We start from the raw sequence: 23,654 nt of genomic DNA, 5'->3' as shown, positions 1-23,654 counted from the left end.
ATATGGCTTTAGAGACTTAGTGTATCTGCTTCGCTCAGGTCTTGGATGGGAGCCAACGGTCCGACACTAGATCTCTATACAACGTAAAGTTACTCAAAGTGGGCTGATAAAGTGTATGGAACAACCGAGGAGTTGGTGGCTTCCCTACCTTGAATTTGCTATTATTAGCTTGGGAACTTCACTCTATTACCTGCTGCTTTTGGATTTGCAGGCGCTAATTTTCACTTACTTTCATCTTTTTTCAGCCAGACTATTACGATCTGTTCTTCTGGATGTGGCGCTACTTACAGTGCCATCTTTTTGTTACCTCTGAAATTAGGACAGTCCAGAAATGGTCAGTGAGAACACTTGCGCTTGCTCATTAAGCACAGGTACTGGCAGAGTCTTCACTGTACGTCTGTGTGCTGATCAATACAGTTATCTAATTAACTCATAAAAGCCATTTAAGATGATGCTTTCTCAATCTAACTGATGTTAGTCCTGAATAGCCCAGCGTTTGCCTCTCTCTCTGTGCCACAGCAGTTGAGGTTAACCAAAAGTTGAGCTGATAGTTCTGTGTCAAGTTGGAAAGTCTCTGGAGGGCGGAAACCAAGAGACTTTCAGGAAGAGCTGCTCCGATGTAGAACTCTTCCTCTTTCTTTTTCTTTACTTCTTTTTTTAACTTGGAATTTACAAATATTACTGTAACTTACATTCTTTTGAGCTGTTAAGGCTGTTTGAGTGGGTGGTAGGGTAACCACCATTTGGAGCTTTGTTTTTTTTATTTGGTCTTGGTATACAAATTGTATGTTCTAATACATTCTGTAGAAGAGCCCAGATTTCTGGATATGTGATTTATAAATATTCAGAATAAACAAGTGATAACGTTGCTGTTACTGCAGCCATCTTTCTATCGTGGTCTGAAAGGCACTTAGTGTAAAACTCTAATAGGTTTCCATCTGTCTAATCTTGGTGGTGATATTTCCGTGATCAGCTTTCTGTCTAGAGTGATAGCTGTGTTATCAGCGTCATCTCACGGGTGTGGTGTGGATGTATAAAGGTACGGATTTTCTTCTAAAAATGGGAGAAGTGGGTTCTCTTAGGAAATGAAAAAAAAAATCTCAAAAAGCAGAGATAAAGAATAGGTAAATCCCAAATAAGAGAATATCTCAAATTGACAGGAGAGGGAGAGAGAAAAGGAGATGACCCCCCCCTCCCCCCCCCAGATTTAAATAATGTTGTGATGGAAATTTTATTAACTTGTGAATGGGACCCCTCGTTAATAATTCCAGAAATTATTCTTACTGTGAAGTCTCATCTCAGTTAAATTCTCCTTATCACTGTATTAAATAAATCTGTTACCACTGAATAAAAGTGAAATTAAAATGATGTGCTGGAATAGCCATAAAAGAAAGATGTTCGTGAGTAACTTGTAGAGCACCCAGGCACTTGAAGCTTGCAGCAAAGTAGCTTGGATTTTATTTTTAACATCTTGTAGACTGGTATTTGCAATATAACGTAAGTATAATAATCTCTAGGCATCCATTTTTATCAAGGTAATATGAAAAGCCTGTCTGGAAGCTTGCTTATGGAGTGCATCAGTTGATCACTTTATTCCAAGCTCTTTGGATTTTGTTTTGCTATAAAATCCTAGCCTTCTTGATATCTGTTTATTCAAAAGGAATGAAAAGTCATGTTGGATTGTAAGAGTGAGATACATTTTCAGTCAGTGTCCAGGGTCTGCGGGAGGAGAAATGAGGTTCAGTTTGCACCACCAAACTGTTGGGTTTGTCTCTGTCCAGAAGCACGGGTGAGAAGCTGAAGAGCTTCCTTCAACGTGCAAAGCCCTCAAGAGCTTATTCAGCCAAAAAAAAAAATAATAAAATAAATATATATATATGTATAGTGTACTAAAGGGATATTTATTTATTTTAAGCCATATTGGAGCAGCAAAGCTCTCCAAACTTGTAGGCTTCCCCATCCCACAAAAATGTCATTGCTGTAGCCGTTAGCTTTCAGTGCTGACAACACAACTCTTACCAAGATGTGTAATGAAGCATCCTGTTCTTGTTGAACTGTATTGGAGGGTGTGAAGAGAGGATCAGGAAGGAATTGCGGGTGTGCTGGTCCTCAAGAAAAGTAAGTCTGAAGCTCAAGATACCGCCTGTGTGGATCAAAGTCATAGCGAAATGCAACGTAGATCTGCAAGCTTTGATGTTCCCTGTCTTAGAAATCAAGACTGGAAGAAAGGAAACAAAATTCACTCTCTGCATGCAGGCAGGCTGTCATGGTTGTGCTTGACCATGTCCAGGAGAAAGGATTTCTGGCCTATGGGATGCCCAGAGGAGAGGGGACACAGAGGAGAGAGGTGCAGCTGCCTTTTGTGCAACAAGCATGAGTGGCTTTGCCGTTGTGCATTTTACAGCAGCACACATCTGTCATATCAAGTTGTTGTATATAAAAAAGCCACTTTTCTCTCAGTTATCTAAATTCGCTTCAAAGGCAGTTTTGTTCAATTTTTAAAGCTGAAATTCAGTGGAGTAACTTGGTGTCTGTTTATGCTACGTTTTGTATTTAAAATAGAAATATTTTTGCACAGAAATACTTTTGCGGTGAATTTGAGCCCTGTAGTAAATGTTTTTGACTGCACCCTGAGCCAGTTGTTTGATCTTTTACGCTGCCTTCGTGCAATTCCAACATGAAGGTATTGGAAAACTGTGTTAGGATAGCCCTAAGATTATAGGGTCAGCCTTCCTCTGCTTTTTTAGAATGATCTTTAAATTAAGGAACAATGTAACCTGCATATTGCATAATTTGTATATCAGCACCAATGTCCTAAGTAGCACTAAAGATCCGTTTTAAAACATGTCTGGTTGTATAGGTGGAAGTTAGGTGGTGTTAAAGCCGTTTGTGGGCCTGTATGCAGTACAACCTAGCTCTTAATGACACATCAGTTATTTGACTGTAACGTGGCTGGTTCTTTCAGTCGATGGGTGGGTACGCAGTATTTTCAGATCTTACTGTGCAGCTCTAAGTCTTATTTCATAGCCATTTTCCAAACTGCACCGAGTACAAAATGAAGTAATTCTTTGTGTGTGTGGTCACCGATGTTTTACCATAGGTTATTTTTATTTTATTTTTAAAAAACATACCCTGTGGAGTCCAGTGGATGCTGTCATCCCCGTCTGATAGCAGGAGAGCTGAGGCATGGAGCGAGGGATGCAGGCGGCCTAAATCAGAACCGCCCTGGCCTTTGGTGCTGAGGTGCAAGAGGCTGGCCCAGCCAGCTCCTTCTCCATGTAGGGGGATTGTTTCTCAGTGGTGAGCCAGCTGGGGATACGGAAATTTCCAAGAAGTGTCTTGAAAGCTGTGAGAAGCATTTGCTTTGGATGTGAGAACGAAGATCATTTTTGGAGGCTTCTCTGGCCTGTGTTTTGGGAAGAACCAGTGGCATATGCTTAGATGAGGCCATGATCGCTGCTACCTTGCAACCCTGCCACCGGAGCATGAGGATGCTAAACTTTAGTGCTAAGTAATCTTTATTATATGTTATATATATGTGTGTGTGTGTGTGTATATATACACACCTGTTTCTCTTTTCTGTTTCAGAGCTTTCTGAGACTTTGTGTTTGCAATATATGTAAAGAAAGAAAAAAAAATTCCAGGTTGAAGCTCTCCCATCACAGAATGGTTAATCCCAAATACCAGAAGTTCACTTCAGTTTTATAAACTACTGCACCTCGTCTTATTGCTGCGCAGGATTTACCTGTATTTCTATAGGTGGCACCACTATCTCCGGCTATGATAGGATCTTAAAACGATGCTCATGTTTGTGACGTTATTCTTTGGGTTCTTCTGGTCACAAACATCTCAGCGACATATATAGCTCCTGGTAATTCATTTTTCAGCTGTCCCTGTATTTTGCTGGGAGATGAGCTTGTGAAGCAAGCCACAGATGGCACAAGAGCACGTCTGCCCCCCATGACGGGGGGTCTGTTAGGAAAAGCTGATCTGTTCCTGGTGGTTCTGTGTTGGGGCCTGTCATCAAGCATTTTTCTTACAGTAGTATAATGTCAGCCCGGGTTTTGCTAGCGGGTGTTTCTCTCTAGTTGTTGTGAGTGCTAGACTGGTAATTAATATCTGTATTTAAAAAAATAAGGACTTTTAAATACTACTTTTCAAAGTGTATTTGAAGGAAATGAAATGCAGAGCGCTAGGAAAAATGAATCCCGGTACGTGTAGCATGTCCCGTTTCTGATTCCTACCCATGTATTAAAGTACAGATTTAATACTTCATTCTTTGTGACAAAAATGATTCAAAGAGCCATATTTTTCAGGGCTTTTGAACTGAGGGTTTCCGAGGGTGTTAAACAACGTTTAGGTAATTAAACAGAGAGCTGCTCCGTGCCATAAATCATCGGTTTCCCTCTTTTCCCCCAGAAACTGCAATTCGTGCCTCAATTTGTAAGCGTTACGATAAGAATCGCCTGGTGCATGTGTCAGCCTCGCCTGGAGAAAGGCACCACCCCTCTGCCTAAAAGAAATGGTTCCTCCTGCTTTCATAAACAGTCATGTGCAGAGTTCAGCAGGGCCTGATGCCTCCGGAGCTTTTTCCTTCCCAGCCCGATTGAATCAGTCTTCACAGAAGTACTGTGAATCTTGTGGCCTCCTTTGAAACAAAAGGGATTAGGAAAAACTCGCTTGGTTATAAGACTTTGGAAAGCAAGGGCAGGCAATCTCGGTTGTGAATATTTTCTGATTTTTCCAGAAATCAAGCAGAAGATTGAGCTGCTGATGTCAGTTAACTCTGAGAAGTCGTCCTCTTCAGAAAGGTACAGCTACATCTTTTGCATGAACAATTAATGGTGTAGCATTGCAAAGAAGCAGCGCAGGGCTTTTTTTTTTTCTTTTCTTTTCCCCCCTTGTTGAGTTTGCTAATATCGTTTCTGTATTGCATGCTGGTTATTGTAATGTATTAATTGAACCCCCTGTTTTTGGTTAAGCTTTGTGCGTTTTTGCAAAGATTTATTGATTTCCTTTTTAATGAAGTCTACTCGGCTGCAGCATGCAAATCATAATCAAGCAGATCAAGCAGGCTGCTGGCTTGTGTGTACTGTTGTTGCAGACCTCGTTCTTTTTTTTTTTTTTTTTTACTTTTGTGCAAACAGCATCTCGATTTCTAAATTCCTTTTTAAAGATTTAGTGTTTTTGTTGTGTTACAGGAAACCGTTCTACACTTACAAAGGGTTCTTTTGAATTAAGATTAACAGAAAATATAACTTGGTGGAGCATTTAATGTCCTGTTATGTGGAAAGGGAGTGTCCTTTGCAAAGTAGCTCAGGAATCGCAAATCCCCAAATTAGTCACATTCTGTAAGATAGATGTGATCCTTGTTCAAGTCTGTGCTAGGAAATGGAGCAGTCACTGCATGCAGTAATGGTTCATGCCTGCAGGTAAGGACAAAATGACTCATAAGTGTTTTTAAAGCAATTATTTTATCTGTCAATCAGATTATTACAATTTTAAGTAGCTGTTTCATTTTAAAGAAATATTTTGAGGCATTAAATGCACGTTAAGTTTTCTGACATGAAATGACCTCCTTGTGATTATTTTGTTGTTTTTATGTGATCCAGCCTGTTCACTTCTGTTTTGCTTGCCCCTGAATTTTAAGAGAAATTTTTATTTTGAAAGTTGTTTAAATCTGGAGCAGTATAATATTAATTTTATCTCATTACTTAGAATAATCATGTCAGCTGTGTGCAAAAGACCAACCGGATGTTATATTTTGCCGTTTTAATAATGGGCATTGGCAAAAAAAAAAAAGATTATGAATTTTATGCACTCAAACTATATGTTTAGCTGAAATTATTATCTAAAGTACATTTTATTGAACGGTTAAGCATAGAAAGAAATGATAATGTACTGAAAGCTGTCTTAAGGAAACAGGGTAAAAGACAAATCTTCCAAAATCAGCGAGTGCTGTGTGGCATGTATGGTTTAAAAAACAAAACAAAAAAAATCAAAAAGAGTAGCTTAGTTTGATTTATAAGTGTATTTGTGTAAGATGTGTAGAAGCAAATTGTATTGCCTTTCACTAGCTGTAATATAACAAAATACCAGCAATGAGAGATACAGAAAATGGTGGGGGGGAGTGGGTTGTTAAGTCACCTTTCCAAAATGGAGAGATACGAGAACAGCTTTGAGATACATTTTATTGATTTATTCAAAATTACTCATCATGAAAGAAAATGATGTTTATTTGTTTGCCTCTGTCCCACTGTGATGTCTAAAATTTTTAAATACAAGACTAATAAAATGGTGGTGATAACAGAGAGGATGATGGGGTGAAAGCAGTGGAGGAAACAGGTGTTAACTTGATTTTTGGAAAGGCTTTTCTATAGATTTGGCATTGCTGAGGAGGATTATGGTATATAATGTATGTATACATCTAGAAATATAGATTTTATGCAGCACCCTAAAACAGAACAGTCTGGTTTTGAGCAAAACATGCTCATAATTGAACCAAGGCTAGTCCTAGATGGAATGGTTCCTGTAAAGGATTATTACACATAATTAGAAGTGGATACATCTGAAATTAATTTAAATGCCATTCATTAAAAAGTAAGATTTTGTAACAGCACGATGCATAATTTTGCAATAAAGATTCAAATGTGGATGTTGTATACACACACGGGCTTTGCTCTTTTGAGGATTTAATTATGTGGTACCGTTCACCTGGAGAGTGATTCGGCACATCAGCTGCACAATTTACATGGTCGGTGATAAATTGAAAACAACAAAAAGACAAACCCAGAAACCTTTATGTATTATCTGAGATTTTTTTTAACATAACCACATTCTTTTCATGCATCTAAAAATAGACTGAATTCTTTTTGCAAGCTGTTATGAAACAGTACTGTCTGTCCAGTTCCTTTCAAGGCCCTTTGCAAAATTACTGTGTGTTTTGAAGAAAAAGAGAGTAGTGATGAATGTCTGAACTGCAAAACTGTCCTCAGACTGCTGTGTAGTGACCCTGCAGTGTGTGTTTATAGCTCACATGCACAAAAATGTGCATGTTTTTGACGAAGACAAAGTGAATTCACAATTGAATATTTTTTTCATTAATTTTTGCTCTTGCTTATAGTGGTTGGACTTCTTGAGAAGCTTGAGTTGTCCGAAATGCCAGGTGGGAGATCTAAAAGAGCCCATGGCTTGTTTCTTGTTTTCCACACAAGCAGGCTGCCAGACAGTGCTCGCATGTCAGGAAGGGAAGGGAGAGGAGGTGTTTTGTGCATGCACAGAGACCGATGAAATAGGAACAGAGAGAGAAGCCCATCACTTGCCTTCTGGTTTGTTTGGTTTGTGTTTTTACAGGAGAGTTTGGCGTGTTTAGCTTTTCCTGCTTGCTCGGCAAGTTCGGTATGTTATCCTGTCCTAGAGGGAAGAAACAGCAACAACAAAATGGTCAGAAGGAAGCTGGAATGTAATGGCTGGTTTGGCTGCTGTGGAAGCTCCAAGTGTTAGAAATCCTGCAGTCTTCTCTCGGGATACCTGGTTGTTAGGTTTTTAAGAGGCTTTTAGGAGACATTAGGAAGAAAGTGAGATGAACCTTTGTGGTGAGGATCCTCTGAGATGTTAAAGATGATATAGCCTTGGAAAGTAAATGAATGCAAGCCTGAGCTGTTTTTCTTAATGAGATTCCTCCTTCCTTTCCCCTCACCTCCTGCCTAGAAAAACTTTCATTTGGAGGGGGATGAGATGGGGGGATGCGAGACCTGAGTGTTGCTGTTCTGGGAGGTGTTTGGTTAGGCAGATAAAATGAGATAGCACCTTGACGTCCTGAGATGCTGAGTGTTAGTGCCATGCTCATCCGTGTTAGCAGCCTGTGGCAGCCCTCTCCCTGTGCTGGTGGGCAGCTGGAGGAGAGGCTGCCTGTGGACATCTGGGGGCTCAGGTGGCCTGCACTAACTTGTTACGCCAACCGGGCTTGCTTGTGTATCTGGGCTCTTGGAAATACAGGAGCCAATAGCAGGAGATGGGCAGAGGAGGCTGGTCTTGCAAGAACCCTCAAAGAAAGCAAAAATACTTTTATTTCTACCATCTCTGTTATGCACTCTTCCCTTCTCCTCCTTGAGTTGTAGACATTCCTTTTGCCTTTTCAAGGGCTTTTTAGAACTTCTTGTGAGTTTCTGTGCCATTTGGGGAAAAGTCATTCTTCCACCTGCATCATTTTCTAATGCTTAGACTGTTCTCTGACAAACCTAATGCATGTAATATTTTTCTTTTTCATACTTCAGGGCAAAAAGCTTGGTGGTTTTCTTTGTTGTCATTTTTTTAAGCTCTGATTCCAGATTCCACGTATGTCATCTTAGTGATGCACCTTTATCACAAGAAGTTACTGGTAAAGGCTGTTAGCAAGGCCGATACATCTGATATATTTGGTTCTTTTGCTGCCTTTCTGCAAAGGCTTCATATACATGTTGCTTTAAAATGAATTTATGCTTCAGTGTTCTTCCAGAAAATTGTAGAAATAACATCAAAAACAAATGATGGCAGCCAAACACTCATGTGCAGTCCTAAAGTAGATAGCCATTGTGTATATAATTCAGTTTTCACCGTTCTGAGGGGTTCCATAAATAGCAGAAAAAGGAAAATACTTTGAAATGACAGTAGGACAGTGAAGTTCTTGTTCAGTGTGCAGAAGTATTTGGGGTGGGGTGGTGCAGGCAAGGTTTAAGGACAACTGTTCTTTGTTTTTATTTTTGTTTGGTTTTATTTAGCCGTGAGCTATATATACCCCTCCGTCTTTGTCATTTATCTTTGCAGAGCAAGTTAAATGCATGTCTTAATGCTTTTACATGGTTTGTTCATCAGGTCATCTCAAGAATGCAGTCAGGGATAAAGTAAAGGAAGAAGAAACCTAAAATAATGGTGGGGAAGAAAAAAGATGGAGACCGAGTACACTTTGTTTTCTTTTTTAAGAAGACATCTAATGTTAGTTGATTTAAGAGGCATTGTGAAACACTGATGTTGAAAGATTCCTTGGGGTGTAGGAACACATGGTTATTTTTTTTGTTTTTTGTTTCCTTAATTTAATTGTGGATGCACTGATTCTCCTAAGGCAGAAGTGTCATTTGTAATGAATTATAGAAATAAAACACGTTTAGAAGTGGAAGAACCATCAGCTCACAACATTCAGTATGACCCAGCAGTGCTGTGTGTCAGATGAATGTTTTGGAATAATTACTGGATAACAGGGCATTGTAAGATGATAATTGTATTGTTATTTGTGAAACTAACATTGAAACAAAAAATAATTATCAGAATAATGTGACTATTCAATCAGTTACGCTAACACTTAAAAATACATTTAAAACTATCTTTATCTTCCCTCTTTACATTTTTTATAGTATAAAAGAAATATTGTTTAACTTCCATTACAGGTGGTTCAAGTTATTTTCAGTAGTTGTCTGACTTTAATTTTTTGGTTTTGCTTAAAATAATGCATGATAACAGTGAACAATGTGTATTAGTTCCCTGTTTTCAAAATTGCAAGCTAATCCTGCTATTTGTTGTACTTTATCTTAGAAGTAGGGAGGAAATTATCCTATCTTCATGTGGGATGGAAGCTGTTTATCCAGAGAGGCATTTTCTTCACTGGAGAACTAAATGTGTTCAATAACAGTGTGTCTGTGTAACTATATTAGACCAGATACTTAATTTCAGATTACTAAAATTGGACTGAAACAAATGCTGCCATTTGTGTATTTTTCATATTAAAGGTTTCACATACTAATTGTTTTATTGTGACAGACTTAAGTGAAGTATGAAAGGATGCAGAGGCTAGGGATGCTGCAGCTTGCCACTGTGCACGTTTAGGAAAGAAAAACAGAAATAACATGAAGAAGCCACTTGCAGAGCAGCTTTTTCATTCAAGGTGATATTTTTAGGGTGCACTTTGTACTTTTTTTTTAGAGCTGATAGTGCCTGTATCAGCTCATCAATAAGGTTTAAAAAGGTTTAGAATTTGGAGTGTATTTTATTTTTCCATGACAGGAGTTTTTTTTATTCCTGTTTCTGTCTGGAATTTCTGCTATATGTTAAGAAAATCACATATTTTGATATTTAATCACAAGTAAAATGTATCATTAGTGTCCCTATTTTTCAGATTATCTTCTATTCGCTGCTTAATATTTCTATTTTTTATTTTTAGGAGCTTTTCATCATGCAGGCATCTGAGATATTTATTACAGGGAGGTTTCTCATACCTTCTGAAAACACAAATCTCGATTGTTGGCACTTACTGTTGGAACTAAGATGAGAGGTCTTGGGGAAAGAGAGAGATTGAAGGTGCTGGGGAGCTGTATGAGATTCTCCTGTGTGAGAACTGTCCTTCACTGGAAACTAATTCAAGCAAGCCAGTGATGATTATAACAGTTAATGGCTAAAAAAAAGCATGAAAAAGATTGAAAACATACGCTTTGAACAATGTACTTTCTCTTTCCAAGCTAAATGTATGTATCCAATTCTACTTTGGCATAAAAGATCAGAGAAAAAGTAATGTTTAATTTTAAGCAAATCCTTTCCTGTTCCGAATTTAGTCCAGTTTCATGACTTGAGACTTTTTTGCCTAATCACTGTCTTAATCATGACTTCAGTAAAATTCCCACCGCAGGCCCTAGACAAGTGGTCTGGGAACACTGTCTGACAGATTGCACAAAACACTATGTACCTATACCAGATTAATGCTTTTCTGTTGTCAGTGTGCTGTTACAAAACAAACTAATTTGAGGTTTTCTGCATGTTCTCATTCTGTACTTACAAATGAATAGTGAAATGTTCAGATGTTTATGTAATTTCATAAATTTACTATGATGTTTTTGCGCATTTTCATTGATACGCAATTGATGCAGTTGTCATGAGGTGCTAAGCAGCAAGTTAAGCAAATTTGTGCCCATTTAAGCATTCTATTTTCTTACATATTTTATCTATTATAAGCATATTATCAGGATAATTGTAATATCTCAGCTCTGAGTTGCTGTGAATCTTGCCATACAGCTTAGAGAATATCAATCCAGTCTTTGCGTGATTGAAGAATACCTCTTCTCTCCAAAGGTTTTGTGACCAGAAGGTGTCTTACTAGAAGTTCTTAGGAACTTTACACTCCTTACCCAATTTCTAACCTAGATGCTTCTTATTTCCTTCAAGACTTACCCTTAGGATTGGGTAAGCTCTCTGCCAAAATCCAGTCAGTATTACTTTAAAAAAATATATGTGAAAGTCATCTCACCTAGGATGCCTACCAAACTCATGCTGCCGGTGGTGACTAGGTGGAAGGTGAATTAATCCTCTTTCTTTTGCCTCTCTCTTCCTCTCTTTTTATTCTTTAAAGTTCCGATTACAAAACGAACATATGGAGCTCCAAGTTCTGCCTGCGTTATACATGTTACAGTTGAAGGAGTGCCAGTTGTTTACCAGGTTCATCTACACAACTCTCCTCATCTGCTTATGGCTGTAGGTCCATCAGGCTGGTTGATCGCTTCTCTTCTGTGACTGGACAGTGCTCAAGGCCAGAAGCACATCCCCAGCAGATGTTCTGTTTGTATGAAATTTTGGCTGTTCTGTTTAACAGGATGTTCAGATGGCACTTTAAATAACCTTTCTGTACTGAGTGATGTGTCCTAATTCTAGCTTTATCTTGCTGGTTTCCAAAACAATGAATTACTGTAGATTGGTGATACCCACATTTAGTAAAAGATCATATTTGTTCTCTTGAAAGCTTGTGAAACACTTGTATATCAGTGTTCTGCTGGCTAATCTTTAAAGACTCATTTTTCTCCCATAACTCAGAGCAGTGTATTTACATGGAAGGAAGAAGTTTTTAGAGCTACTTAGTTTGGCAAAGTGATGTTGGAGTAACGTCAAATATTTTTAAAGTTTGCTGCTTTGTTTTTGTGAAGCAACTTCTTGGGCCCCAAATCTATCCTTCCTTCTGTTGTTCAGTGCTACTGTGCATGGGGATAGTGTATATCTTTTGGGGGGACAGAAGAGCGTGTCCAGAGAAGGGCTATAGAGCTGGTGAAGGGCCTGGAGCACAAGTCCTGTGAGGAGCGGCTGAGGGACCTGGGGTTGTTGTGTCTGGAGAAGAGGAGGCTCAGGGCAGACCTTATTGCTCTCTACAACTGCCTGAAAGGAAGGTGTGGGGAGCTGGGGGTCGGCCTCTTCTCACAGGTAACCAGTGACAGGACTAGAGGGAATGGCCTCAAGTTGTGCCAGGGGAGGTTCAGGCTGGAAATGAGGAGACATTTCTTCTCAGAAGGAGCAGTCAGGCACTGGGACAGGTTGTCCAGGGAGGTGGTGGAGTCACCGTCCCTGGGGGTGTTCAAGGAAAGGTTGGACGTGGTGCTTAGGGACATGGTTTAGTGGGTGACATTGGTGGTAGGGGGATGGTTGGACCAGATGATCTTGGAGGGCTTTTCCAGCCTTAAAGATTCTGTGATTCTAAGGCCATACTGGTGTAGAAGCTATTCTTAAGCTATGGTGGTTTTTTTCTGTGTTGTCAAAGCTTAAATATTAGCAGTAGTTTTGGCAGAAACTGAGAGAATCGTTTTTGTCCTTGTTATAGAGAGGCAGTATTTTATTTTGTAACTGTTACTACAGGTAGAGGATCAAAATATCCAACAATGATTTTTTTTTTTTGTTGAAGTGGAAAGGGGCTCTGAAATCCATGAGGTTTTCAGTGTGCAGCCATTTTGTTACTTTCTACCCAGCATCATGACCACAGATTCTCATTGTCTTTTTTCCTTCAGCTGCTCTAGCCACTGCCCAGAAGCATTCACTTCCTGCCATGCCCCCATATGAAATGGACAGATCACCCTCTGTTTATTCCATGCCATAAACTAGAATTGTTTGGAATTAGCTGTTTTTTATGAATCCTTCTATAAAAGGGTTACCTTACCCATTGGAGACTGTGCGGAGGTATTCTCAGAGTGGTGCTTTGTCATCTCCAGATTGCCAGTGTAAAGCCCTTCTGATGGGTCCTGTTGCTTATGTGACAAAAATCAGGAATTTCCTCTGTTGCCTGGTATCTTAGCTGTGAGAGGTGTCTGCTTCTGGGAAAACTAATACTGCTTTGGATCAAGACTTCCCTAAGAGATATGAAAAAGATGATCGACTGCAGTGATTCTGAAGTAAATTTTATCAATTAAAACATTTCTAATATAAGTAAGAGTCCAAAGTCTTTGTATATGTGGTTTGAAGTCTCACTTGGCTCCATCCCAGGTAATTCATGTGTCAGAGTATCGGTCTAGATGGCCAAATAAAAAAAAGATGGCCTTCCTCAGTATGCTTGTATTTCACAGCAAAAGCGAAAACACAGAGCTTACAAGGCAACAAAGACAAAAGTGAACAAAAAAATATCTTCCCTATCTTACAAGTACATCTGCTATCTGTGAGTAGATTTCTGAGGCCATAAATTAGTGTTGACTCTATTCCTTTGGCACTGTGGCTGCAGTATGCGTGTTTTTTTGTGCACACCACTAGTGTTTAGAGGGGCAGGCAAACCTGTTAAATATGTTCGTGTAATTTCATTTACATCTGCTTTGTTTTATCTGTGTTTTTGCTTCATTTGTGTTACTCTGCCATTATAATGGTGTACAATTGAGTCCTGACTTCAAAAGAAAACACATAAAGACCCAGTAAAGATTCCTTTCAAATGTGGAATTTCAAGGGCTATTAAAAGAACCAGAGGATGTCCAATTGCAGTAGAAGGGTGCCTGAGAATGCTAATACATTTTTTTCCTGCGGTTGTTTAATTACCGAATTGTTTACAAAATGTCGTAGCAGAACAGAATTGAGTGAGTTCCAGCAAATGCCAGGACACCGTAAACAGGCACAGGACTTTTATCCTGAACTCAAATCAAGGGTGGATTTATACTCGTCTCCTTCCAAGTGTTACTGATAGCTTTGCTAAGAAACTTGTCTCTCTTCAGCCATGCCAGGTGTTAGAGGTAGCCAAAGCTGGAGGGCTCTGGGTCCCATGGGCATATCTTCCATCCCACCTAAAGAGATAAGTGCAAGGCTGCTGCAGATCCTGAGTCCCCAGGGCCAGCCCCTAATGAGACTGAGCGCTTATTCCCAGTGGGTGTGCGTGCGTGCACGCACACACACAACACACACAAAATGCACACGCAGCTGGCCACGTGGACCAGCAGAGAGACAAAACAATGCTTTTATTGGTACCCACGTAAGCATACACAGAGCACTCTGACAGGGTCTGCGCAGGTTGCCCAGTCCTGCTCCTCCTTCCAACAGCTCAGGGTTGCAAGTCCCCCTCGTAGCTGTTTCGAACTGGTCTAGTAGCTGACACCAAGGCCCAGTGGTCTTCCCTCGTTGTTGGCCCCTAGACTCTTAAGCCCCCAAGGTTTGTTCTTGCTCCAGTTGCTGGTAGGTAAGAGGTCTCTCATACCTACTTGCTGGCTAGTCTGGCTGGAAATTTGCTGAAGTTCACACACTCAGAATGAAAAGTGCACCCACAAGGAAGATAGAAATAGGATTTAATGGCAATATGAGAGACTGTCGTAATCAACTGGAAAGCTCAGACAAATGTACTTACCATCCATCCATCCGCACTGCCCCATTTATCCTCTTCTGCTGCTGTTTTTCCATGCTTGTTTCTCCCTTATCCACCTTTGTCCCTGTCTTTCTCCACCTCTAGTGCCTTTCCCTAATTATTTCATAATGGCTTCTGTATTCCCACGATCCCATAGCAAGTTTTACACAATCCCAAAGTGTTATTTCTCCCCGCATCCCATAAATCTTGTACCCCTTAAGGCAATAACCTTTAGCTTTTGCGGTGTTTCTGGGGAGAGAGTTTCCTCCTTGACTCTTTTTGGTGGGTTTCTCACTGGGGGACAATGGTCTAATTGGTGGTCTTGAGAGTAGCTGATTCAGGTGCTCCATTTTCACTGATTAGCTTGCCAGGATTTCTCTGCCTGTTGTTTTTCCGCTGATCCTTGCTGGCTCTGCTTTTATTGTGATTACCCTTTAATCAGATAACCTAACACTAGTCTCCCAGTCGCACCTGTCAAAACTGGTTTTAGGGCTGTTTGAATTTCTGGCAATCTGACACGGACATCCAAAAGATTACAATCAGCTGAGGATACCAAATCCTCGATTCCTTCGCTGCTACTACTCAGTCTTGAAATTTCAAGTTGGAGAGTTGGCTACTTAACTCGTTTGTAGACTTGCATTTCTGGAAAGGAAAACTGAGGTGTCTTCTTACAGTGTGTTAAATATATACTCTGTGCTTCAGATTTACACCTGCTGGAGTCGTTAGCCTCATACATCTAATGAAGACAAAGCTCAGCAATGACCACAAGCAAGTAGTGCTACTTACTCTGCCAAACTTGTCTTCTGTGCTTGTTGCAAAACCCACTTGAGGTAAGGTAGTGCAGAGTTATATAATAATAGGTAAGGTGTTCTGGGGCATAATCCAGCTCAGACTGGCCATCCTGCCTCTGCTCCTCCTGGTCCAGAAAAGAAAAGAGCTATCTGATAGTAACAATTAAAAATTATTTCTTGTGCCAGCTAAAAAACAAACAAACAAACGCATATCCTTGTTTAGAAGAGGAGTGGTGTCTCTAAGGTGGACAGGAAGGCTATTGTTAATTTGACCTGCAAGACCTGCAGATTGCTCAATTCCATTACAGGGTAGCTGAACAGGCAACAAACAAACAAACAAAAACCAACAAAAACAGACCCACACCACACATTAGCCAATATTTGGCTATCTGACATCTGTATTCAGAAAACCTGGCATGTATTTTTTCTAATATAAGAGCCCAAAAGCTAGCTAGTACTTGAGGCTTTGCCAAGTTGCTTCTCTCAGGAAGAAAAATAGATTATGTGATTTGAGGGTTGTGAGATTTTTGTGTGTGCACAGCTCTGTTTATTTACAAAGAATGTAAACAGAGCTCTGTTTGCTTGAGCAGAGTAGAAACAAAGTGCAACAGGCAGCTATTTTGCTGATGTTTTCAAGTCTGCCTGTCTAGCAAGTGCTGTACTTAGGGGGGAAAAAAAAAGAAATACTAAATGAAAAAAACACACGACTTTCTTTCCTGAGATCACACAGGCAGAGTATTTTTACTGTTTTTTTTCTGCCTGCTACACAGAGGCATCTGTAACTGCGAGCCGGTTTTCCCAACTCCTTTAATTTCATAATTGATATTTAGAAAATTCTTTAATGCACACACCTTACAGTCTGCCTGGATTTGATGCGTCAGTGCTTTGGACAGTGTTTTTCAGTTTATTTACAGCTGTCACATAAAAGAGCTGATGTTGCTTTTCTACTTGGACCAAAAAGAAAGGTATTCAGCCCAACCTTCCGCCCTGATCGCAGCCAAGTGCAGAATTATTTAGAGCGTAGCGTGATCACAGCCATCAATTTTTTAGGATAACAATGGCAGACTTAAAAAATAGCTTTCCAAAGAAGCCTTTATGCACCATGTAATACCTTTATTTGCTCGCTGGACTCTGGGGTTTCCTCACAGGTCACATTGCATGGCATCCCAAGACTCCTGCCCTTTACTGCAAATAGCTCTGCTCAGGCCTTTCCTGTGGACAGGTGGGAGCTGCTTTAGGATCTCTGTTCGCCACTTCCCAGGCTTCTGCCAGCTCTCCGCCAGGCAGCTCTTCTGCCTGGGCTTCTCCGGAGCAAGATTCTTTAGATCTAACCCATTCTGTGCGCGTTTGTTTGTTTTTCTTCTAAATCACCGCTTTTTCTTGTACAGGCAGGCTGGCTGTAGGTTACCATGCGATGCTTGGGCAGCCTGCTCGGTTGGACCAAGCCTTTGTGAGTTGGCTGGATCTGACTGACACGCAGGCATGCGTTTCCTTCCTTGGCTCCTGGAGGCTTCTGTGACTCGCACAGCTTCCTGCCTCCCTCAACCTCTTCTACGACGTAGCTGTTTTGTCCATGACCAGCAGTTCACGCATATGCTGTTGCCTGTAAGAAGAAATCTGAGATTCGTTTGCAGTGGAGTTTTATCTCAGAGCTTTCCCTTCATTCCCTGCCTCAGGCCTTGTTCTTGTTGTCCACTCCTTGTATTCAGATACCATCTGCTCCCAGTCCTCTGCAGGCTGTTTGCTTTGTTATCCCGTGTTTGATTTTGTGCTTTTTTAAAGTTTATTTCTAAGTACCAGTACATCGAAGGAGATAAGGATTATGTGAAGTGAAAGTTACAGACGTGAAAATATGGTAGTACTTCATGTACTTCTGTATATATGTTTTTTTTCTTTGACAAAGGTTTTATAATAATCTAGGTATGTTAGCTTATAACAGAGTTAGCAAGTGGAATAATAGAATTTATTCAGACGTAGGAAAAAAAAAATGGTCCAATTGGAAAGACAGAAATGTTAGCGGCTTAAATTGTATTTAACAATGATAAAACACTACTAGTGTCTCTTGTTTATCTTGGCATTTGCTAGACTTGTGATACCGTTTGCAATAACATCCTGATAGACAAACTGATGAAGTATGGGCCAGGTGAGGAGGATTGAGATCTGGCTGAACTGTTGGGCTTACAGGGCTGTGAGCAGTGTCACGGTGTCCAGCTGGAGGCCAGTCACCACCCAGTACTCCAGCGGTCGCCCTTTCCTGGGGCCAGGACTGTTTAACATCTTTGTTAGTGACCAGGGTGATGGAACAAAGTGCACCCGCAGTGAGTTTGCAGACAAAACAACTCCGGGAGCAGTGCCTGGTGCCCCAGATGGCTGTGCTGCCTGGAGAAATGAAGCTCGTGCAGTTCAACCCAGGGAAATGCCGAGTCCTGCTCCTGGGTGGGAACAGCCCCAGGCACCGGTAAAGGCTGGGGGCCCACCAGCTGGAAAGCAGCTTGGCAGAAAAGGACCTGACGGACAGCAAGCTGAATGGGAGCCAGCAATGAGGCCGAGCGCTGCCAGCAGGCCAAGGGAGGTGATTCTTCCCCTCTCTGCCGTCCTGGTGAGACACATGGGAGGGAGAAAGAGAGGGATGAACTGGAGCAGGTCCAGTAAAAGGCCGCAAAAGATGATGAAGGACTCGCAGACAACTTCTCCTGTCATAAGAGGAGAGGCCTGGAGTGATGGGGTTGTTGAGCCGTGAGGAGAGACGTCTCAGGGAGATCAGCGTGTACGAACTGATCCTGATGGAGGCAATAAGGCGGACAGACCCGTCAGTGCTGCCCAGCGACAGGAGAAGAGGCAGAAGGCACAAACTGAAATGCAGTCAACTCCGTACAGACATAAGGAAAACTGTGTTTGTTATATTAAGGGTGGTTGAACACAGGGCGCAGGTTGCCCTGAGAGGTGAGGAATCACCATCCGTGGAGATGTTCAGCACCCAGCTGGACATGGTCCTGAGCAGCCTGCTCCAGGTAAGCCTCCTCCGAGCCACCAGGTTGGACCTGGGGACCTCCAGAGGCCCCTTCCAACCTCAGCTGTCCTGCTGCTCTGTGAAAACAGTATTCGGACAAAGCTTGCTTTCTGAAATTCAGCTAGGACTTTAATAGGAAACACGCATACTAGATTTCTTAAAAGCTATTACTTTTTGGTTGAAAATAAAGCCTCCTTACATTAGGAGTTTGTTTTTCAGGCTTCTGTACTTCAACTGTAATCATAAGATTGGGCACTCTTAGCTGGTCATCTTTTTCTGTTGAAAGCACCTTTGCAGTAGCCAAGTAATTCACAAGAGAGCACACGGCTTTGTTTTGTATTGCTCTTCATATTCTTGTTTGTTGGCCATAGTGAAACCCAGCTTGAAAAGAAAAGCCAGTTCCAAAGATGACCATCTGGTCCAGTTCTTGCACTCTTGTTTTGTCTACGGCAGTAACAAGGGCTTTGCTAGGCTTACAACGCTTCTTTCTTTCTTTTTTTTCCTCTGGCTGTTTTTTTAGGATTCACTTTAGTGCTCAGTGTTTTTGCAGTTTTTCCATCTAGGGAAGGGATTGGGGTCTCAGACCTCCAGGCAGAAGTTTTACAGTGGACTTGGAGCAGACAAGGATACTCAGTAAGGGAGGCATTTGCTTGCTGTTGATCATCAGCATCATGTATTTCAGAAACGCAGACTGTTATTGCTTCTTATTTTCTGCTGGTCTGAGTTATTCATAGCTAATTATGCTTTTCACCTAGTAAATGATCAGCAGATTCTAAAATAAGGTTTTCTTTTTTTTTTTTTTGCTTCATGATAAATTCATATCCATAATTGTTACGGAGAAAGCTTTTAACTGAATTAATTAACTTAATTAACAATGTGATAATTTAACTCCTTCAAGACATTTGACTGATTTACTTGTCATAAGCCAAACAATACAGAACCTTTCCTGTTCTTGGGCAATTTCATCTTAATTCACCAGTGACAAAGGTGTTTAAATATTATTTTAGTTTCTGTAGAAACTGTTGTGAGGCAGTAACTGGGCAAACTGCAACAGTTTCTTCATAATGAAACACCTAGGAAGTTATTTTTGCCTGTGACTTGTATCTCAGTAATAGAAAGTAAACTGCAGATACTCAAAATTAAAAATAAATAAATAAATAAAAAGAAAAAAGGAACACTGTTCACTGGGTATGCTTAGGATTGAAATTTGGTAATGAGAATTTTTGGTAGAAAAAGAAGAAGATTTGGAATACATAACTTATTTAGTGTTTTATCCTTAATTGAAATTAGAACAATTGTATTTCAAATAAATAAGGCTAAAACCTGCTAATTCTGAGTGTAATGCAGCTAGATGCCAGCGTAGGTACTGGTGCACAGGGATTTACTTGCAAAATCCATTGCACTGCTTTGGTGTTAGGATAGGCCTGTTGTGATAATAAGTGGGCTACTGCTATTTTTGCTCAAATGTGAACTTGAACGATTTACATTGCAGCAGATAAAAGGAAGGAGGCAACATTCCAGTTGGTGTTAAGTACCACCTGCGTCTGTTTTGTGTCCTCTGTTTTGTTCCTTGCATTGCTTGGATAGGACATCAAGTTGCGATGTAGCTTTTCAAGTAGTGCTGGTGAACCTGCTAAACACTGAAGAATCAGAATCAGTAGGCAATCGAGAAAGAAAATAATTCCTGCTCAATGAGAGTGAATTTTTGGAAGCAGGGTTATGTGGTGTTCATAGGGGAAAATACTGACAAGAGTTTCATACTTGGTCTACTGGTCTACAGAATTCAATCACAGACTGCTTTGGGCGATCACACAAACCATTTCCTATTTTCACTGTAATAAAATTTATGTTGTTTAAAGAGTTTTGAGACGGTGAACTTAGATTCTGTAGAATCCCTTTTGCTCTGAGATGTTTTGTGTTTTTTTTAAAGTTGTGTGTATATGGGCAGTGATGAGCATAATTAATTTGTTTAAATTGATATAGGGAGGAAGGGATTGGTGTATATAGTGTTGTTTTTTTTTCTTCCAGTAATCTAGTCCTTTTTTAATCAAGTCGTCTTGAGTTAGAAATCAAAGTTTTGTAATATTAAAATATAAGTGTGGTTTGAAAATCTTGAAGTTTCTTCTGGTTACTTTTTGGCATGTTTGTTACTGCTGTTAGCATTCAATTCTATAATTTCATAGTAATGCAGAAGTCTGCTCTCAATCACAATTTTGTTTCACTGCATGCATTAGAAATTGCTGGATCTCCATCAAAATACAGAACAGGGTTCTCTTGGGCCAGACTGGAGGCTTTAAATTGCTGTTGTGTGGAGTTGTGTCAGCAAGTACCAGAGGAGATGATGTGTTCTGAGTGAGTCACTAACTGCGTGGTGAGATGGAAGCTGAAGAGTTTGTAAGTTTTTTCATTATTGTTTGGTTTGTTGATATGACTTCAAAATGAAAGTCTTAAGGGAAGAAGCAATTACTGGAAATTACAAAATGTGCTATTTATGTTAAAGTTAAGGAGCAAAAAGTGTTTTGAAATATGAGGAAGGGGCAGTAACATTTATACTGTAGAAATAACTACATCCTTTCTCAGTATCTTTTTTCCTAGTTTTATGGGCTTCATGCAACTTAATTTGGGCAGATACGTCTAGTTATTGCTACTTACTGCTCCAGTGTTGCTGATATGGCTAGTTTATTTTTTTGCAAAATCAGTTAAATGTACTGTGTTTTGCTTAAGGCATATCATGTATTCTTTAAGGTTTCTTGTTTGGTGTTTTTTTTTTTAACAGTTTGAGTCAATTGTACCTTGTTGTCTTGGTGTACTTCAGAACAGTGCTTGCTGATGTTGAACTGGAATCCGTAAACATAATTAAGACGGTGGTGGTGTTATGATGTAATTAGGTTCAGTAATGATATAAACACAAAGGGAAATCTATTATTCACAAGAGATGCTAAGCTCTCTTTCGTTGTCTGTTTGATTGTGGTTTGTCTGTTTGCAAGTTTTCTTGTAAGTGACTTCTTTTTTTTAAAGAAGGGGGTTCTCATTGTGAAAGATGCAAGTGTATGCTTCTTCCAAATAAAGTGACTAGCGAAAGACATGGTATGGGTACTCTGAATGATATTTCTACAGTAGATGTTTTTTAGAATGGGACTTCAGTTTTGAGGAATTCTATTTAACGGCTTCCAGCAAAGCATAGGTATAATGGCACGTATAAACGTAGTATGTCTTTAGAAGTTTGTTGCATATAGCAGTAGTAACATATAACATTTAACTTAGTTGAGTATTGCCTTTTTTTTTTTTTACTAACGGGATGCTGAATTTTAAAATCCACCTAGGGTTCTCTTGCACTTGTTTGAAGCTGGTCTTAACACTTCAGTGCTCTTTTGTGTTTTTTATTGCAGTCCTCACTGCTGTTACAAGTGCAGTTTGCAAACATCGAAGCTTTAGCTAGAAGAAACAGCTGCTGACTGAGGCAGTAAAACTCTGGTTTTGATGAGCTGCATCAGTTTGTACCTACACGGACTGGAAACACCTATCTCCATCTCGTACTCCTGTCTCTATCTTATTTTTGTCCAGGCTGATGGTTATACCAGCCTTGCCCAAGGAAAGCTTGCTGCATCTCCCTCTAGGACTCATCAGTGCTGTGTTGGAGTTGTCCTCTGGGTTTTGGGCAGAGCAGCAGAAGTTGTCGCTTTCCCTCAGGATCTGACTGTGCTGTGTCTGAAAAGACCCGAGCCTGTGGCAGGCAAAATGAACGGCCGGGGTCATCACCAACCTCTTTTGCATTCATACAGCTTTGACTTCTAGGGCATTTTGTTAATTCCTGAAACTGGTGTCAGTTTCATTTCTCCGTGTGGTGTGTGAGGTTACGGCTCAGAGACGAGCGGAGGTTTGGTTGGGATCATTCTTTACTTTTTTCACGTACTCTGGTTTACCTTTGAATGTTGCTTGTGCTCTCCTGGAATTCTTTGATGTTACAAAGGGAAACGGGAGTTGCTGTTGACCTTTGGCACATGCTCGCTGTGCCCCTACCTAGCACAGAGCGGTGCTGCAGGGAGTAATCGGCTGCCTGTAGCTGCTCGAGGCTGCTGGGCGAATCGGTCTTTGGTAGGGCCTGGGTTAATGTGGAGAACGCTGGGTGTAGTGCTGGTGGAGCATGTCTCTTCTGTTTGCTTTCCTGCAGGAAGGTTTATCCCTGGCACAGAACCAAGTATCTAGAGAGCTAGTGATACCTTACGCTGTCCCAGCTGTCTTCTAGGTGGATGTTTCCTGGATTTCCGCTTGGCAAATCCTCTGACAGGATTTTGGTACTGGTCACGTTACAAGCTTACCCACATTACTCACACATCCCACCGAACTACATGAAGTTTTGTATGAGGTTCCAACAGAAGGGCTGACCTCTGCCTAACAGTTTTGTGACTGAAGGGAGTCATCCTGCCCCGGCACAGCTTTTTCACCTTGTGCTAAGTGTCCTGTCCTCTCTGCCCCCCGAGCTCACCACCAGTTTGCTGGGGCATCAGGTAAATGCTAGAGCCTGCATGATGGGAGTGAGGAGAGAGCACATGAGAGGGCAGTAATTGCATATTCCTTGACCTACCAAGTGTTATTTTTTCCTTTTTTTGTAGCAGTAACAATAACATTAACGTTTAGGTTTTAAAAACTTGTATAGGATTCCCTCGCACTTGTAAGTCAGTCTTAACACTTCAGCATTGTTTTGTGGATTGTTTTTGTTTGTAGTCCTCACTATAACTGCAGTTTGCAAACCTTAACACTTAGCTTAAAAGGAAATGTTGCAAGTCACCGTCTGTGATTCAGCAGAAATTCTGACAAAAAAAAAAGAACATGTTAATCTAAATGGATACTTGTTTGTTTGTATGGAAAGAATGTGGCATATTTTTCAGTATATTTAATGACCAAATGTCTTAATAGGATTTTTGCACAACTCTACATACTGAGATCTGTCCTAGTAAGGATTGAAAGTAAACCCAATCCTGGTAAGGATTGTGACTCTCCTCTGTCGGTAATTCTTCTAATGTCTACCTTCTCCATAGGCAGGCATTTCTTTCATCTTAATAAATGATTAGATAGTGAGATTTTCAGACTAGCGTACTGCTTAGGTTTTGGGGATTTAATGCATATTAAAATAAGAATAGTAAGAAAAAATCATCAGGTATTCTTGGGTATGTGGTTCCCCTTCAAAAATCACCCAGTCAGCCACCACCTGAGTGCCAGCATAGAAGAGCTCAACTGCAGAGCACAGGATCTTTTGCCCTTG

The 23,654-nt window shown here is 40.5% G+C and overlaps 1 protein-coding gene across 10 annotated transcripts in view; it reads left to right on the top strand.

Moving 5' to 3' along the window:
- Nucleotides 1-23,654, top strand: part of SRPK2 (SRSF protein kinase 2) — a 148,978-nt gene that overhangs the window by 51,311 nt on the left and 74,013 nt on the right. For 4 of the 10 annotated variants that reach the window (XM_035549593.2, XM_035549598.2, XM_035549592.2 and 1 more), the window contains one exon: nt 4,748-4,811. The exons of the other annotated variants lie outside the window; for them this stretch is intronic. In XM_035549593.2, the coding sequence (XP_035405486.1) occupies nt 4,748-4,811 (64 nt within the window). The remainder of the gene's footprint in view (nt 1-4,747; nt 4,812-23,654) is intronic. 10 annotated transcript variants of the gene reach the window in all.

The sequence above is a fragment of the Cygnus atratus genome, chromosome 1 (genome assembly GCF_013377495.2).
Source record: "Cygnus atratus isolate AKBS03 ecotype Queensland, Australia chromosome 1, CAtr_DNAZoo_HiC_assembly, whole genome shotgun sequence".
In the NCBI taxonomy this organism is placed as follows: Eukaryota; Metazoa; Chordata; class Aves; order Anseriformes; family Anatidae; genus Cygnus; species Cygnus atratus.
This window is presented reverse-complemented; position numbering and strand designations above follow the sequence as displayed.